Raw genomic sequence first — 18,141 nt, 5'->3', positions numbered from 1 at the left:
TGTTACCCCTTACAAAAATAGCAAAATTTTTGGAAAAAAATTATTCTTTCAAAAACAGCAGGAAAGTGATGGGGGTTGTTAGTTGGGATCATTAGCTGCTCAACACAGTAATTTTTATTGCTATGTGAATATTTTTGACCAAGTTATGGTGTTACACCCCCGGGATGTACATAGTTTTTCTGTAATCCTGATTTTTCGAACAAAAATAATCAGTTTTTTGTTCACAGCAGCTAAAATATTCGTCTGAATATGTAATGTCATACCTTGTTGAATTCGGTATAAAATTCCCCGTCGGATGGCATTCAAGGCTCAAAAGGTTGAATTTTGACCGTTTTTCGTAAAAAATTATGATGTTACCCCTTACAAAAATAGCACAATTTTTGGAAAAAAATTATTCTTTCAAAAACAGCAGGAAAGTGATGGGGGTCGTTAGTTGGGATCATTAGCTGCTCAACACAGTAATTTTTATTGCTATGTGAATATTTTTGACCAAGTTATGGTGTTACACCCCCGGGATGTCCATAGTTTTTCTTTAATTCTGATTTTTCGAACAAAAATAATCAGTTTTTTGTTCACAGCAGCTAAATTATTCGTCTGAATATGGAATGTCATACCTTGTTGAATTCGGTATAAAATTCCCCGTCGGATGGCATTCAAGGCTCAAAATGTTGAATTTTGACCGTTTTTCGTAAAAAATTATGATGTTACCCCTTACAAAAATAGCACAATTTTTGGAAAAAAATTATTCTTTCAAAAACAGCAGGAAAGTGATGGGGGTCGTTAGTTGGGATCATTAGCTGCTCAACACAGTAATTTTTATTGCTATGTGAATATTTTTGACCAAGTTATGGTGTTACACCCCCGGGATGTCCATAGTTTTTCTTTAATTCTGATTTTTCGAACAAAAATAATCAGTTTTTTGTTCACAGCAGCTAAAATATTTGTCTGAATATGGAATGTCATATCTTGTTGAATTCGGTATAAAATTCCCCGTCAGATGGCATTCAAGGCTCAAAATGTTGAATTTTGACCGTTTTTCGTAAAAAATTATGATGTTACCCCTTACAAAAATAGCAAAATTTTTGGAAAAAAATTATTCTTTCAAAAACAGCAGGAAAGTGATGGGGGTCGTTAGTTGGGATCATTAGCTGCTCAGCACAGTAATTTTTATTGCTATGTGAATATTTTTGACCAAGTTATGGTGTTACACCCCCGGGATGTACATAGTTTTTCTGTAATCCTGATTTTTCGAACAAAAATAATCAGTTTTTTGTTCACAGCAGCTAAAATATTCGTCTGAATAGGTAATGTCATACCTTGTTGAATTCAGTATAAAATTCCCCGTCGGATGGCATTCAAGGCTCAAAATATTGAATTTTGACCGTTTTTCGTAAAAAATTATGATGTTACCCCTTACAAAAATAGCAAAATTTTTGGAAAAAAATTATTCTTTCAAAAACAGCAGGAAAGTGATGGGGGTTGTTAGTTGGGATCATTAGCTGCTCAACACAGTAATTTTTATTGCTATGTGAATATTTTTGACCAAGTTATGGTGTTACACCCCCGGGATGTACATAGTTTTTCTGTAATCCTGATTTTTCGAACAAAAATAATCAGTTTTTTGTTCACAGCAGCTAAAATATTCGTCTGAATAGGTAATGTCATACCTTGTTGAATTCGGTATAAAATTCCCCGTCGGATGGCATTCAAGGCTCAAAATGTTGAATTTTGACCGTTTTTCGTAAAAAATTATGATGTTACCCCTTACAAAAATAGCACAATTTTTGGAAAAAAATTATTCTTTCAAAAACAGCAGGAAAGTGATGGGGGTCGTTAGTTGGGATCATTAGCTGCTCAACACAGTAATTTTTATTGCTATGTGAATATTTTTGACCAAGTTATGGTGTTACACCCCCGGGATGTCCATAGTTTTTCTTTAATTCTGATTTTTCGAACAAAAATAATCAGTTTTTTGTTCACAGCAGCTAAAATATTTGTCAGAATATGGAATGTCATATCTTGTTGAATTCGGTATAAAATTCCCCGTCAGATGGCATTCAAGGCTCAAAATATTGAATTTTGACCGTTTTTCGTAAAAAATTATGATGTTACCCCTTACAAAAATAGCAAAATTTTTGGAAAAAAATTATTCTTTCAAAAACAGCAGGAAAGTGATGGGGGTTGTTAGTTGGGATCATTAGCTGCTCAACACAGTAATTTTTATTGCTATGTGAATATTTTTGACCAAGTTATGGTGTTACACCCCCGGGATGTACATAGTTTTTCTGTAATCCTGATTTTTCGAACAAAAATAATCAGTTTTTTGTTCACAGCAGCTAAAATATTCGTCTGAATAGGTAATGTCATACCTTGTTGAATTCGGTATAAAATTCCCCGTCGGATGGCATTCAAGGCTCAAAATATTGAATTTTGACCGTTTTTCGTAAAAAATTATGATGTTACCCCTTACAAAAATAGCAAAATTTTTGGAAAAAAATTATTCTTTCAAAAACAGCAGGAAAGTGATGGGGGTTGTTAGTTGGGATCATTAGCTGCTCAACACAGTAATTTTTATTGCTATGTGAATATTTTTGACCAAGTTATGGTGTTACACCCCCGGGATGTACATAGTTTTTCTGTAATCCTGATTTTTCGAACAAAAATAATCAGTTTTTTGTTCACAGCAGCTAAAATATTCGTCTGAATAGGTAATGTCATACCTTGTTGAATTCGGTATAAAATTCCCCGTCGGATGGCATTCAAGGCTCAAAATATTGAATTTTGACCGTTTTTCGTAAAAAATTATGATGTTACCCCTTACAAAAATAGCACAATTTTTGGAAAAAAATTATTCTTTCAAAAACAGCAGGAAAGTGATGGGGGTCGTTAGTTGGGATCATTAGCTGCTCAACACAGTAATTTTTATTGCTATGTGAATATTTTTGACCAAGTTATGGTGTTACACCCCCGGGATGTCCATAGTTTTTCTTTAATTCTGATTTTTCGAACAAAAATAATCAGTTTTTTGTTCACAGCAGCTAAAATATTCGTCTGAATATGGAATGTCATACCTTGTTGAATTCGGTATAAAATTCCCCGTCGGATGGCATTCAAGGCTCAAAATGTTGAATTTTGACCGTTTTTCGTAAAAAATTATGATGTTACCCCTTACAAAAATAGCAAAATTTTTGGAAAAAAATTATTCTTTCAAAAACAGCAGGAAAGTGATGGGGGTCGTTAGTTGGGATCATTAGCTGCTCAAAACAGTAATTTGTATGGATGTGTGAATTTTTTTGACCAAGTTATGGTGTTACACCCCCGGGATGTACATAGTTTTTCTGTAATCCTGATTTTTCGAACAAAAATAATCAGTTTTTTGTTCACAGCAGCTAAAATATTCGTCTGAATATGGAATGTCATACCTTGTTGAATTCGGTATAAAATTCCCCGTCGGATGGCATTCAAGGCTCAAAATGTTGAATTTTGACCGTTTTTCGTAAAAAATTATGATGTTACCCCTTACAAAAATAGCAAAATTTTTGGAAAAAAATTATTCTTTCAAAAACAGCAGGAAAGTGATGGGGGTCGTTAGTTGGGATCATTAGCTGCTCAAAACAGTAATTTCTATGGATGTGTGAATTTTTTTGACCAAGTTATGGTGTTACACCCCCGGGATGTACATAGTTTTTCTGTAATCCTGATTTTTCGAACAAAAATAATCAGTTTTTTGTTCACAGCAGCTAAAATATTCGTCTGAATATGGAATGTCATACCTTGTTGAATTCGGTATAAAATTCCCCGTCGGATGGCATTCAAGGCTCAAAATGTTGAATTTTGACCGTTTTTCGTAAAAAATTATGATGTTACCCCTTACAAAAATAGCACAATTTTTGGAAAAAAATTATTCTTTCAAAAACAGCAGGAAAGTGATGGGGGTCGTTAGTTGGGATCATTAGCTGCTCAACACAGTAATTTTTATTGCTATGTGAATATTTTTGACCAAGTTATGGTGTTACACCCCCGGGATTTCCATAGTTTTTCTTTAATTCTGATTTTTCGAACAAAAATAATCAGTTTTTTGTTCACAGCAGATAAAATATTCGTCTGAATATGGAATGTCATATCTTGTTGAATTCGGTATAAAATTCCCCGTCAGATGGCATTCAAGGCTCAAAATGTTGAATTTTGACCGTTTTTCGTAAAAAATTATGATGTTACCCCTTACAAAAATAGCAAAATTTTTGGAAAAAAATTATTCTTTCAAAAACAGCAGGAAAGTGATGGGGGTTGTTAGTTGGGATCATTAGCTGCTCAACACAGTAATTTTTATTGCTATGTGAATATTTTTGACCAAGTTATGGTGTTACACCCCCGGGATGTACATAGTTTTTCTGTAATCCTGATTTTTCGAACAAAAATAATCAGTTTTTTGTTCACAGCAGCTAAAATATACGTCTGAATATGGAATGTCATACCTTGTTGAGTTCGGTATAAAATTCCCCGTCGGATGGCATTCATGGCTCAAAATGTTGAATTTTGACCGTTTTTCGTAAAAAATTATGATTACCCCTTACAAAAATAGCAAAATTTTTGGAAAAAAATTATTCTTTCAAAAACAGCAGGAAAGTGATGGGGGTCGTTAGTTGGGATCATTAGCTGCTCAAAACAGTAATTTGTATGGATGTGTGAATTTTTTTGACCAAGTTATGGTGTTACACCCCCGGGATGTACATAGTTTTTCTGTAATCCTGATTTTTCGAACAAAAATAATCAGTTTTTTGTTCACAGCAGCTAAAATATTCGTCTGAATAGGTAATGTCATACCTTGTTGAATTCGGTATAAAATTCCCCGTCGGATGGCATTCAAGGCTCAAAATGTTGAATTTTGACCGTTTTTCGTAAAAAATTATGATGTTACCCCTTACAAAAATAGCAAAATTTTTGGAAAAAAATTATTCTTTCAAAAACAGCAGGAAAGTGATGGGGGTCGTTAGTTGGGATCATTACCTGCTCAAAATAGTAATTTTTATTGCTATGTGAATATTTTTGACCAAGTTATGGTGTTACACCCCCGGGATGTCCATAGTTTTTCTTTAATTCTGATTTTTCGAACAAAAATAATCAGTTTTTTGTTCACAGCAGCTAAAATATTCGTCTGAATATGGAATGTCATACCTTGTTGAATTCGGTATAAAATTCCCCGTCAGATGCAATTCAAGGCTCAAAATTTTGAATTTTGACCGTTTTTCGTAAAAAATTATGATGTTACCCCTTACAAAAATAGCAAAATTTTTGGAAAAAAATTATTCTTTCAAAAACAGCAGGAAAGTGATGGGGGTTGTTAGTTGGGATCATTAGCTGCTCAACACAGTAATTTTTATTGCTATGTGAATATTTTTGACCAAGTTATGGTGTTACACCCCCGGGATGTACATAGTTTTTCTGTAATCCTGATTTTTCGAACAAAAATAATCAGTTTTTTGTTCACAGCAGCTAAAATATACGTCTGAATATGGAATGTCATACCTTGTTGAGTTCGGTATAAAATTCCCCGTCGGATGGCATTCATGGCTCAAAATGTTGAATTTTGACCGTTTTTCGTAAAAAATTATGATTACCCCTTACAAAAATAGCAAAATTTTTGGAAAAAAATTATTCTTTCAAAAACAGCAGGAAAGTGATGGGGGTTGTTAGTTGGGATCATTAGCTGCTCAACACAGTAATTTTTATTGCTATGTGAATATTTTTGACCAAGTTATGGTGTTACACCCCCGGGATGTCCATAGTTTTTCTTTAATTCTGATTTTTCGAACAAAAATAATCAGTTTTTTGTTCACAGCAGCTAAAATATTCGTCTGAATATGGAATGTCATACCTTGTTGAATTCGGTATAAAATTCCCCGTCGGATGGCATTCAAGGCTCAAAATGTTGAATTTTGACCGTTTTTCGTAAAAAATTATGATGTTACCCCTTACAAAAATAGCAAAATTTTTGGAAAAAAATTATTCTTTCAAAAACAGCAGGAAAGTGATGGGGGTCGTTAGTTGGGATCATTAGCTGCTCAAAACAGTAATTTGTATGGATGTGTGAATTTTTTTGACCAAGTTATGGTGTTACACCCCCGGGATGTACATAGTTTTTCTGTAATCCTGATTTTTCGAACAAAAATAATCAGTTTTTTGTTCACAGCAGCTAAAATATTCGTCTGAATAGGTAATGTCATACCTTGTTGAATTCGGTATAAAATTCCCCGTCGGATGGCATTCAAGGCTCAAAATGTTGAATTTTGACCGTTTTTCGTAAAAAATTATGATGTTACCCCTTACAAAAATAGCAAAATTTTTGGAAAAAAATTATTCTTTCAAAAACAGCAGGAAAGTGATGGGGGTCGTTAGTTGGGATCATTACCTGCTCAAAATAGTAATTTTTATTGCTATGTGAATATTTTTGACCAAGTTATGGTGTTACACCCCCGGGATGTCCATAGTTTTTCTTTAATTCTGATTTTTCGAACAAAAATAATCAGTTTTTTGTTTACAGCAGCTAAAATATTCGTCTGAATATGGAATGTCATACCTTGTTGAATTCGGTATAAAATTCCCCGTCAGATGCAATTCAAGGCTCAAAATTTTGAATTTTGACCGTTTTTCGTAAAAAATTATGATGTTACCCCTTACAAAAATAGCAAAATTTTTGGAAAAAAATTATTCTTTCAAAAACAGCAGGAAAGTGATGGGGATCGTTAGTTGGGATCATTACCTGCTCCAAATAGTAATTTTTATTGCTATGTGAACATTTTTGACCAAGTTTTTGTGAAAATATCTCTTAGAGAAACATATTTCTGCTCAAAAGTCATCCGATTTTTTCGGACCACAATAACGGACAGAGTGGAATGTCCGTCGATTGAAATAAAATACTAATGTTTATTTTTTGAATTATTTCTTGGAAAAATACCAAATGCGTTAGGGTTTTTTTCTGACCGCCATCACAGCCACTCTACATGAAACCAAAAATGAGAGGGAGCTGGCCCAGGTTTGGGGTCCCGGCGCTGGTCCTCCTCCTGCACCTCCTGACCGGCTCGGATGCCGTCTTCCGGAACGGGACTGTAAGACAAGAAAATGACGATTCCCGGGGAAGCAGAGCCACCTGCGCCAGAAGGGTCCTGCAGGAGATCCTGCCACTGCCACAGACTTGTCCGCCCGAGGTGCTCGGCCTGAGGGGCGCCGTGTATATCCTCTACGACGTGAACATCTCCGAGGGCTTCAACCTGCGCCGAGACGTCTACATTCGCATGGCGGTGTTCGTGCGCCGGCTGCAAAGACGGAGGCGCTTTCGCCAGGTGCGCCTTGTGCTGCCGCCGTGGCCTCGCCTCTACCACTGGCACTCGCAAGGCCTGCAGCAGGCTGGACTAGCTTGGAGCCACTTCTTCCACTTAGCCAGCCTTCGCCGATACGCGCCCGTTCTGGACTACGAGGAATTCCTGGCCGAGCAGCGCATATTCGGCAATCCTGGAGCACCCCTGGTCCATGTGGCGCACGGTTTTCGGCTGCAGCATTACGAGGTCATGCTAGAACAGGGCATCTTTCGGGACAAGTTTGAACGCGTCGCTGACAAGCCGTGCAGCGAGGGATCCCTGTCGGGAGGACCACTGCTGCAGCAAGCGGAGCTGCGTGTGGCGCGCTTCCACTGCGTTCGGTTTCAGGGCAGCGCCGGACTGCTGGAAAAACTGCTTCGTGAGGCGATCGCAGAGGACACGACAGGACCAGAGGACGCCGACGACATGCGCACGTACGCCTTGCTTAGCGCCGAGACCGTGCTTCACGACCACTGGGGTGACGAGCACTTTTGGCAAGCTCGGCGTTCCATGCGTTTCGCTCGTCGGCTCGATCAGGTGGCCGCCGGATTCCGGCAGCAGGCCCTTGCCACGACAGATGCTTCGGCCGAAGTCCAGCGACCTGCCATGTGGGAGCTGGAGCGGCCGAAGCGCAACGCGAAGGGCGGAGATTACCTGTGCGCCCACCTCAGACGGGGCGACTTTGTGCGCTCGCGGGAGGCGACCACTCCCTCCCTGAAGGCGGCTGCCCAGCAGGTGAAGCAGCTGCTGCGTGCGTTTAACATGACCACCGTATTCCTGGCCACTGACGCCACGCCCTACGAATTGATGGAGCTGAAGGAGCTCTTCTATCGCTTCCGTCTAGTACACTTTGCGCCGGAATCGAATGTCCAGCGGAGGGAGCTGAAGGATGGGGGCGTGGCGGTGGTGGACCAACTGGTTTGCGCCTACGCCCGCTACTTTGTGGGCACCTACGAGAGCACCTTCACGTACCGCATCTACGAGGAGCGCGAAATCCTCGGCTTCAGCCAGGCCAGCACATTTAACACGTTCTGCAAGGCCCTGGGAGGAAGCTGCTCCCGCAACGCCGTGTGGCCCATTGTATGGGCGGATGGCGATAGCGATAGCGAGGAAGATTCCGACTCGTACTGATTACCTCTGAGCTTGCGGACAGGATTTTCCTTCTGTAACGCCCACTTGCCGTGCCGTATGTGAATTGATAGACAACTCGAATCCTAGTTTTAAGTTCAAAGCGAGATTCCGAACCACCTGCGATTGTGTACCAAATAATAAATCTATATGCAACTATCTGTGCTAGCAGAAAAACTACGTATAATCTGTAATGTTTAGAGGTTAAACGTTTACATTTTCCAAAAAAGCAAAGCTAATTTGAACTCGATCTGTAACTATCGATTAGCGACAGGAATCAAATCTCCCCATATCGATTGCCCGATAGACTTCGATAGCATATGGGGCAACATTGCACGTGTTTTTGTCAATATAAATAATTATTTCGTCCGTCGATTTGCGAATACAGTAACTGCGCCATGGGCAAAAAGAACAAGGGCGCGGCGCCCAACCTGGGTCGCCAGTTGATCAAGGATCGTTTCGGACACACTCAGCGCCGCAAGGTGGACAACGACACTATGGTAGGTGTAGTTGTAAAAAAATACATAGTATGCACATATGTACTTGCGCTTACCCTGAAAACACGATTTTGATCTTCACCAGCTGCACACCACTGAGCTGCAGGATGGCTACGACTGGGGTCGCCTCAACCTGTCCTCTGTCACTGAGGAGTCGTCGTTCCAGGCCTTCCTGCGGACCGCCGAGCTGGCCGGCACTGAGTTTCAGGCCGAGAAGCTGAACATAACGTTCGTGAACCCCAAACAGCGCGTTGGTCTGCTAAGTAAGACACAGGAGCAGCGCATGCACCAGAAGCATGACGAGCACCGTGACCAGCTCAAAATCCCGCGGCGGCCCAAGTGGAGCAAAGAGACGAGCGCCGAGGAGCTGGAGCGAACCGAGAACGAGGCATTCCTCGACTGGCGCCGCGACCTGGCGCTGCTGCAGGAGGACGAGGAGATCTTGATGACTCCGTACGAGAAAAACCTGGAGTTCTGGCGCCAGCTGTGGCGCGTGGTGGAGCGCTCTGACGTCGTTGTCCAGATCGTAGACGCCCGCAATCCGCTGCTATTCCGCAGCGTCGACCTTGAGCGCTACGTAAAGGAGGTAGAACCTAGCAAGATGAACATGATCTTGGTAAACAAGTCGGACCTGCTCACTGAGGAACAGCGTCGCCACTGGGCGGAATATTTTGACAGTGAGGGTATTCGCACGGCCTTCTACTCGGCCACGCTGGTAGAGGAGGAGTTGAAGCTGGAGGCGGAGGCGTCCCGCCTAGAATCATTTCCCGAGTTGCAACAGCTGCGCCAGGCAGCTGAGGAGATTCAACAGTCGTTGGATACCGTGGAGGACACTCTGAACGTTATTGAGCAGAAACTAAAGGCGAATCCCGAGAATCAGAACGATCAGCTGCCACGACTGCCAGGGGACAAGAACAGTCCGCGACTGCTGTCCCGCCTGGAGCTCATTGAGTTCCTGCGACACATTTACGCCGGTCCGCGGCACACAGAGCAGCATGTGACCGTCGGAATGGTTGGCTACCCAAACGTGGGCAAAAGTAGCACCATCAACTCGCTGATGACAGTGAAGAAGGTGTCCGTTTCGGCCACGCCGGGTAAAACTAAACGCTTTCAGACTCTTTTCCTGGACAAGGACATATTGCTCTGCGACTGTCCCGGCCTGGTGATGCCGAGCTTTGTGTTGACTAAGGCTGACATGTTGCTTAACGGCATCCTGCCCATTGACCAAATGCGCGATCACGTTCCCGCCGTCAACTTGCTGTGCGAGCGCATTCCACGCCACGTCCTTGAAGATAAATACGGTATTGTGATAGCCAAGCCGCTGGAAGGCGAGGACATGGAGAGGCCACCGCATTCCGAGGAGCTGCTGCTGGCTTATGGCTGTAAGTGTTAATGCTTTGCGTACGCATTACAGTATTTCACAACGCACTCCTTCTCGCTCTTTTCCAGACAATCGCGGTTTTATGACCTCCAACGGACAGCCGGATCAGGCGCGTTCCGCCAGGTATGTGCTTAAAGACTACGTCAATGGGAGGCTGCTCTACGCCATGAGTCCGCCCTCGGTGCCACAGACCGAGTATCACACTTTCCCCGAACGCCAGCGCAAGGTCATCGAGGAGTCACAGTTGCCCGGCCAGCAGCAGCGAGCCATGCGGGTGAGATTTGCCCTTTGCACTAGACTTCATTCCCTCGCTAACTTATCGCCTTTTCCGCAGATCAACAAAAGCACGTCCAAGGAGCTAGATAACCAGTTCTTCTCTGACAAGCCCACCCACGCCCACGTTAAAGGACGAACCAACTTCCCTAACGTGCGTCTGGCCAACGACGGGTCTCTAGTAGCCGGCAATGATCCGGCGGCCAAGCCTTGGCGTCACGTGAAGAAGGAGAGACGCGAAAAGCTGCGCAAAAAGTTCTCGCACCTGGACGAGCACTGATTGTAGCTCATTAGTAATTTATTTAATTCCGAAGGGTGTGTCTAAGAGGCACTTGTATATTATTAGCATTAGACCTACGTACATATTAAAGTACCCTCAACTTAAAGAGTTTTGCGCAATTAGCAGATAGGGAGAAACATAGATAAGCCATCTGATGGCCCAGCCTGAAAGCAAAGATGAACACAAAGGTGGCACATTCTTAGCATACACGCCAATAAAAGCAAGCGGTTGAAACGGCGCCCCCAATTGAGCACGACAAATGCGTGAGTATAAGGTAACTTCGAGATGCGGAGCGCAGCTGGGCGGAGAAAAGAAGCCTGCACTTTGACCGCGTGATAAGCGCAGATGCTTACGGCTCTTGTCTTCTATCTCTTGGCCGCAGTCTATATCGCACAGTCTCTAGCGATGGCCACAAGCGAGAGCTGCAAGCACTTCAGGGAGCTGGTCGTTGCACAACGTTCCGGGCTGCTCCACATACACTTTCAGCGGCGCTGGCAACGCCGAACCCTCTACGAGCTGATGCGCGCCCTGGACCTGGCTAGTGCAGACGCCGCCATTAAGCTGGTTGTGCTCTCAGGCGAGTTTTCTGCGGCTTGTGGCGGTGAGACGGAACCGCTGGCTCTAACACAGGGTCAGGAAAAGAGGAGCAGGCGAACGGCTGCCCAGGAGAAAGCTGTGGGCAGTAGGGATTCCGAGGAGCAGTACATCCACGAGAAGGCGGCCAACTTTGTGATGCGCTCGCTGGCCAAGAAGCTGCTTGTGCACCGTAAGCTCCTAGTGGCTTTTGTGGAGAACCAGTGCGTCGGTCTCGGCCTGAGCGTGTGCAGTCTGTGCGATCTGGTCTTCGCAACGGAGTCATCTGCCTTTGTGCCCGCTTTCTCGCACTTGGATCCCTGCACCAAGGTGGGCCCCGGCTGGACTGTGCCACACATCCACTGGCTGCTTCGTTTGGGCGATCAAGCGAGCTCCAGCACTGCCCTCCAGTGTGGCTTTGTGGCCGGTGTGGTGAGGGAGCCGCAGGAGTTTTGGCACCGCGTGGACCAATACTTGCGCTTGCCCTCCGCCTCCTTGTTGGCAACAAAGCGTCTCCTGCTTCGACCGTGGCAGGACTCCCTCTTGACCGATCTGCGTGAGGAGGGCACCCCGATGGCAGCTCAGCGACGCCACCTGGCCAGATCCTCGTTGTAGGGTCGCATTCCCAAAAGCCTTTGACTCGATTAAGTAAATAAATAGCAATAGCATATGTATGCACAGAGGCTTGCACATTGTTTTCATTGGAGCTCCAGGGCCGGTAACTTATATTGAATTCGAAATCCGCAACGATTCAAAGTAGTGGAAATAAGTGGCGGGTATTCCTGCAGAGATGGGCAGCACTGTTTTCGATATCTTTCAACTGGAAGGCACAGCTGATTGCCGGCGCGTGTTGTTTTTTTTTGCTGCTCGCCGCGAAACTGCCAAAGTAAAAACTCGTAGTTTTGCGGAAAAATAAATTAACTTGGCCGAAATGCAGCGAGCACGACTGCTGCAGAGTGTGTGGCTGTGCAGGCAGCGCCTAGGCCAGCTGTCAGGACGCAGCGCTACATTCGCCAGCCTGCCATTCCGTTATGCAACGACGCCAGCGCCGCCATCCTTGCCTCTGCAGCTGCGATCCCTGGGAACGGGTGGCGTCCTCAGTGCAGCGGAACGAAGAAGCCGGCGTCCTGCCTCCTTCGAGAAACCAAAAGCAAGCGTTGCGGATACGTGGACCCAGCTGGAGGCGTACTACCGGCAGCACGATCTGATCAACTTTGAGCACTGTCAGCGCCTAATGGAGCTCCTGCAGCACTCGTCGTCGCCCACAGGAGTCGGCGTCGAAGAGGTGCACTTCCTCCTGGGGTCCTGTGTGCCCGAACTGCTTCCTGCTCAGAGCAGCCAGGCGCGGCTCCAGCTCTTCCACGGCCTCTGGGCTCAACTCATCCAGCTGGGCCAGCCCACGCTGGCCCATTACCACACCAAGCTGCAGGTGCTGCGCCAGAACCGCTTGCCTCTGCAGGACTATCGCTCCTTGTTGGCGGAGATCGCCGTTTACCATGGAGCAGCCGATTCCACCTTGTACGGCGCTCTTTTGGACGTGGCTGGTGCCGCGGGAAACATGCGCATGGCCACCGAGATTCTATCTGAGATGCGAGAGCGCAGCTTCGCCCTTACGGAGCACAATTTTCACGCCCTGCTTCTGGGCCACGCCCGCAGCGGTGACCTGCCCGGGGCGGAGTCCGTCTTGGCCAGCATGCGGGCCGCAGGAATACAGCCCGACAGCAGCACCCAGGCCCTTTGGTTCGAGGCTCTGGTAGAAAACGGCCAGGTAGCACAGGCAAAGGAGCTGCTGCAGGCAGAGCACGGATTCACCGCCCCTCAGCTGCTTCAGATGCTGCGGGGACTGCTCGCAAGCAAGAATGTTGATACGGAGCTAATCCAACTGCTTGTCAAGGAGCTGCCCCGCGAATTTCTGACCGGTTTCGACCTGCCGCCCGCTATCAGAAGCCTATGCATTCAGCTGGTGCACCAGGGACGCACCGAAGTCGTCATCCAGCTCGTGGGTGCGTTGCCCGCTCCGAAATTCGAGGTCCAGAATCAGAACGTGGATGAGTACGGTGCACTGCTGCTGCAGGAGTTCTTCCGCGCCCATGTCCCGTTGGAGCAAACAATCCAGTTCGCCGGTCAACTGGTGCAGCGAAACCAGAACGTCCGCGCCCTGCATTTAGTGGCTGAGTTGGCCCTTCGCCGTCTGCCGTCATCCGCGCTCCACTGCCTGGAAGTGCTATCTGCAGCCGGCGAGGAGCTGCGTCCGCACTATTTCTGGCCCCTGATCTTGCACCACTACCGGCGGGAGGGCGAAAGCGGCATGCTTCGCCTGGTGGCTGAGATGCAGCGCCTGCGCGTAGAGTGCGACGAGGAAACATTGCGGCACTATCTGCTTCCCCATCTGCGCCACACCCTGGCGCAGCCCTTGGAAGCCGTGAAGGCACTTGAATCGGCGGGGGTGAAGCCTTCCCAGACCTTGTGCCCCGTCGTAAGCCATTTGCTGCAGCAACATCAGATGTCTGAGGTGCTGGACTTGCTGGAGCGGTATCCGACGCGCTTGGACCTGCCCACGCTTCTCCAGCCACTTTCTTCTCTCGCGGTCAATGCCCGCGCCACCAAGCGTTTCGAGGTATTTGGAAAGGTGATTCAGGCCCTGCAGAAGAAGGCGCTCCAACGGACAGAAGATTTTGTGGGCTCCTTGCTGCTGCAAATGACTGGACCTCAAACGCGTCTGCGCCAGGATCCCGCCTCCTTGCGACGTTTTCTGCATGAACTTAGACGCCTAGAGCTACAAATCTCACCTGCTGCTTCCGAGGCACTACTCTCTGTGGTCCGTCACGCCACTGAGGACGCTGACCTAATCCAGGATCTGGCCAAAACTATTCAGACTATGAAAAACCCACAGCTCGCCTTGCCAGCTGACACGGCCAGCCTCAACGGAGGATTTATCAAGCACCCGCGCGACATGAACATAGACGAGCTTGAGTGCCACCTGGTCGAGCTGGAGTCCAAGAAGCTGAACCCACGAGGGGTGCTGCGTCGCTTGCTGCAACTCTCGGTGCGCAGCGGTCGCCTGGAACGTGCCAAACAGCTTTTGGCCAAGTGTCAGGCTCTGAAGGTTCAGACGAGTGCAGGAATGATGGCCTCCATCGTGGACCTACACATCAAGCTGCGTGACTTGCCGCGCGCCCAGGAGAGCTTGGAGCGTCTGAGCAGCACCTATCCAGGTAGCTAAAGATTACTTTTCAGTGTGGACTGCATTAATCCGCATACCCCTTCCACTTCAGCCTTTCAGATTGATGAGCACAAGGTGATCGACTACGCCGCCCTCTTGGTCCAGGGCCAGCAGCTGGAGGCCGCCAAGCAGGTGCTCCAGCGACGCGCGGAGCAGCATAAGGTCGTCGGTGGCGACTATGTGATGAAGAACGTATGGCAATTGCTGACCAACGTAGGCCAGTTGGCCGCCTCTTCACCTGCAGGTGGCGAGAGCTCAAAACCATCTAATCAGACCCGCGAGTGGCTGGACTTCCTCAGGGGCCTGGGCTACTGTCAATCGCACAATGCCCTGCTGGGACCAGTGGTGCGCGAGTGGCTCCTAAAGGGCGACTTGGACGCTGCGGTGGCCGAGTTTCAGCGACTGGCAAACACCCACAAGCACACGCCTCTGCAGTTCGAGCTCCTGTCGCTGCTGGTGCGGCTGGGCAACGGGGACGAGCAGGAGATGGCCCGCTTTCCCGGCGTCACGGCCGAGTCCGCGCAGCAGCACCTGGCGGCGGTTACCGCGACAGTGAGTCGCGTACACGGGTCGGCCAACATGAACAGCGCCCTGCTGCTCGCTCTGGCCGAATCGGGAAAGGAGACGCAGCTGCGCCGGCTGATCATCAACCCTGAGTTCCGCATCAACCACGAACTCCTCGTAAGGAACTGCGAGCACTTGGGACAGGAGGGCGCCGTGCGGACGCTCCTGCGCCTGGCGCGCGGAGTGAGGGGCGTGCAGCGAACCATCGACGAGCAGAAGATCTACGACCTGCTGTTGGCCCAATTCTGCCGCAGCAACGACTACGAGGCGGCGTTGGATCTCTTTGAGCGGTTGGAGGCCGACGACGAGCTGAAGGTATCGCACGAGTTCCTGCGCAACCTTGTGCAGCTGCTGCAGGTGAACCAGGTCGAGATTCCCAGCGCAGTCGCCCTGCGCGCTCACGTTAGATAGCCGGGCGACGTGATCGTCGCTCTTATTCTTAGTTAGACACTTGGTATGTACGTACATAAATGAATGCAGTAAACACGGGACGCTGTGCCTGCAAGGCTGAACGATCTTTGATGGCTTCTGGGTATCCTAGAACCACACGGAGGTTCCGACTGGAGTAGGCCTGGCGTCAGAAAGCGATTGTCATCTGGGATTGGTTTAGTCACAAAGCTTTAAACACGTAGCACATACTAGTCTCCTAGCAGCTGCTCCGAAAGCCACTCCCAATCTAAATTTCAGTACTCATTTAATTAGCGTTCCATCCGTGCATGTTGAAATCCTTTCTCGATCCAAGCATGAAGCGGCTGTCACGACGGCCAGTCTCCGATGAGCAGAAGGCCCAGATGCGCACCCAGAACCATGACCAGGGCCCGATAGAGATATTCCTGTCGGTGGCCACCGTCTCGTCGCTGCCCCACAGGCAGACGCACCCCCACCCGCAAGTGCAGATAGAACCCCAGTTACAGGATCCGCGGGATCAACGGGATCAACTGGATCAGCAGAAGGACAAAGAGCAGGGCCAGGAGCCGAAACCAGAACCGGAGCCAGAGGTGCTCGAGAGCGGCGCCCAGGGCGACAACGAACAGTCCGACACCGACCCCACTCCCTCGCCCACTTCCACTCCCACTCCCTCGACGTCGGCCCATGCCGCCGAGGGCTTGCCAACGGAGGGGTATCCTGCCAAGCTGAAGGAGCTGGCCGGGCGCCAGCAGATCACCAGGCTGATCAAGCGCCTCGGCGACGGCGCAGAGGGCGATGGCGAGGCCAACCAGATCGTGCTGGAGATGCTGGGCAGCCGGGACAATCATTCGCCCCTGCAGCCGCAATCCGCCACCGAGCGCGTCTCGGAACAGCTGCTGCACGTGCTGCGGGAGCAGACGCTGATCGAGGCCGGCATATCCACTGGAAATGAGCGGCATCGTTGCTTCAAGAACGTGCTGCAGAACTACGCGAAAATCTATGCGGCGCGCCACTTTATGAAGCAGTTGCCGCAGCTAGATCAGCTTGGACAGGACTCGGATGCGGAGCGGGAACTGTTCACCCGCGTCGTGGCGGAGGAGGTGCTGCAGATACCGCAGCTGCTGCGCCAGCTGAGGTCGTCGCTGGAGAAGATGGAGTTCTTCAACGAGGACACCGCCTTCAAGGCCTACCTGGAGGCCCGTCGCCAGCCGCAGGCCCGCATCCTGTGCGAACTCATGCTCACCCGCATCTCGCGCGTCTTCCTCTGCATTGTCAGCTCCACATTCTTCCTGGACTTCACCGAACACGAGCTTACGCACATCTTGCGCAACAGTTTCCTCAGCGTCAACTCGGAGATCGAGGTGAGATCGTGAAATCGGTTCCATGTCGTCACTGGGACCAATCACCTCCTAATCCAAATGATAACCCCCGGCAGATATTCCTTTCCGTGGTGCTCTGGCTGGAGCACAACTGGTTTGAGCGGAGCGACTGTGCCGAGCGCGTCCTTGCCGAGGTGCGCTTCGCCCTGATGCCCACTTGGTACCTGTGCACCCTGGACAGATCCAACCGGTGCCGCCACTTTGCCCGAGTAATCCGATGCCCAGGCGTGCAGCGCTTGATTGCCGAAGGCCTGGAGTAGGTTGCATACTTGGCGGCTTGCTCATCGTTTACATGAACTGTTTCCCCCAGGGCCGCCGTCACCCGCTCCAGTGGTTCCGCTGCTGGAGCCACCACTGCCCACCCACAACGACTGCCTCAGGAGGAGCCGCGCCTGGCCCGCGACTGGATCGCGGATACCGAGTGCCGCCACCATCATAAGCGCCACTGCGACCGGTTTGTTTACCCCACCTACGACACGTTCAAGGAGTACCTGGCCAGGATCATCTGCTGTGCGCCCAACTACTGGCGCACGTTCCGGCCCGCCCAAGAGGTGTACCGCAGCGACTTCCGCTGCTGTTCGCCGCCACACTTCAACTAGACACGGTTAGCGTCCCGATTTTCTGCCTTTGCATGCTCCTTTCGGTTTTCCCGTCCGGCCTCGGCTGGGTGGCTTAAATTTTACGTGCGGGGATGCTCCTTCGGGGCAGTCGTGATTCTGTCTGCCCCGTCCATTTTCAGTTGTTACTCCTCTTTGAAAAATCCCATCCAAACCAATTCCTCTCTCCCGCCAAGGTCGGGGTGTTGTCTTTAGGGGATGCTCGTGAACGCCCACGCATCTACAGTCCCTCGCTGCTTAGCGCAAGCTCACTCAGACTGCATCCCTAGCAACACCCTAACCAACCTATCGCCCAGGCTTAGAAAATAAAAGCAATGTTGGCAATCCTCTTAATTGTACGCAAGTCAAACGTAAACATGCTTATGTATGTTTTTTGATGCGCGACACTAGGCGCTCAGAAACGTTTAGCAGGTGCAAAAGGATCAGCTGCTTTGCTTGATCTTTGGTTGCCTAGAGATGGGGG

General features: G+C 48.3%; 5 protein-coding genes across 6 annotated transcripts; all 5 read left to right on the top strand.

The window, feature by feature from the left end:
- The first annotated feature begins 6,984 nt into the window (after window positions 1-6,984).
- LOC6555742 (GDP-fucose protein O-fucosyltransferase 2) lies at window positions 6,985-8,663 on the top strand. The gene has a single exon (XM_001982475.3). The coding sequence runs from the start codon at window positions 7,002-7,004 to the stop codon at window positions 8,484-8,486; it is 1,485 nt and encodes a 494-aa protein (XP_001982511.2). The 5' UTR covers window positions 6,985-7,001; the 3' UTR covers window positions 8,487-8,663.
- Window positions 8,664-8,775: 112 nt separating this feature from the next.
- LOC6555741 (large subunit GTPase 1 homolog) lies at window positions 8,776-11,020 on the top strand. Its single transcript, XM_001982474.3, has 4 exons — window positions 8,776-8,983; window positions 9,066-10,362; window positions 10,430-10,635; window positions 10,696-11,020. Exons 1-4 carry the CDS (start codon window positions 8,882-8,884, stop codon window positions 10,912-10,914), a joined length of 1,824 nt encoding a protein of 607 aa, XP_001982510.1. The 5' UTR covers window positions 8,776-8,881; the 3' UTR covers window positions 10,915-11,020.
- Window positions 11,021-11,059: 39 nt separating this feature from the next.
- Window positions 11,060-12,170, top strand: LOC6555740 (chromodomain Y-like protein 2). 2 transcript variants are annotated; one of them, XM_026983129.1, is made up of 2 exons: window positions 11,060-11,177; window positions 11,297-12,170. In XM_026983129.1, the coding sequence occupies exons 1-2, from the start codon at window positions 11,174-11,176 to the stop codon at window positions 12,100-12,102; spliced, it is 810 nt and encodes a 269-aa protein (XP_026838930.1). In that variant the 5' UTR covers window positions 11,060-11,173; the 3' UTR covers window positions 12,103-12,170. The 2 variants fall into 2 exon arrangements, with proteins under 2 accessions (XP_026838930.1, XP_001982509.1); XM_001982473.3 differs by having other exon boundaries at window positions 11,060-11,188.
- A 122-nt stretch (window positions 12,171-12,292) lies between these two features.
- LOC6555739 (leucine-rich PPR motif-containing protein, mitochondrial) lies at window positions 12,293-15,786 on the top strand. Its single transcript, XM_001982472.3, has 2 exons — window positions 12,293-14,702; window positions 14,763-15,786. Exons 1-2 carry the CDS (start codon window positions 12,419-12,421, stop codon window positions 15,683-15,685), a joined length of 3,207 nt encoding a protein of 1,068 aa, XP_001982508.1. The 5' UTR covers window positions 12,293-12,418; the 3' UTR covers window positions 15,686-15,786.
- Window positions 15,787-15,831: 45 nt separating this feature from the next.
- On the top strand, window positions 15,832-17,759 carry LOC6555738. The gene is made up of 3 exons (XM_001982471.3): window positions 15,832-17,043; window positions 17,118-17,317; window positions 17,372-17,759. Exons 1-3 carry the CDS (start codon window positions 15,991-15,993, stop codon window positions 17,658-17,660), a joined length of 1,542 nt encoding a protein of 513 aa, XP_001982507.2. The 5' UTR covers window positions 15,832-15,990; the 3' UTR covers window positions 17,661-17,759.
- The last annotated feature ends 382 nt before the right edge of the window (window positions 17,760-18,141 follow it).

The sequence above is a fragment of the Drosophila erecta genome, unplaced genomic scaffold (assembly GCF_003286155.1).
Source record: "Drosophila erecta strain 14021-0224.00,06,07 unplaced genomic scaffold, DereRS2 tig00000283-arrow-arrow-pilon, whole genome shotgun sequence".
In the NCBI taxonomy this organism is placed as follows: Eukaryota; Metazoa; Arthropoda; class Insecta; order Diptera; family Drosophilidae; genus Drosophila; species Drosophila erecta.
This window is presented reverse-complemented; position numbering and strand designations above follow the sequence as displayed.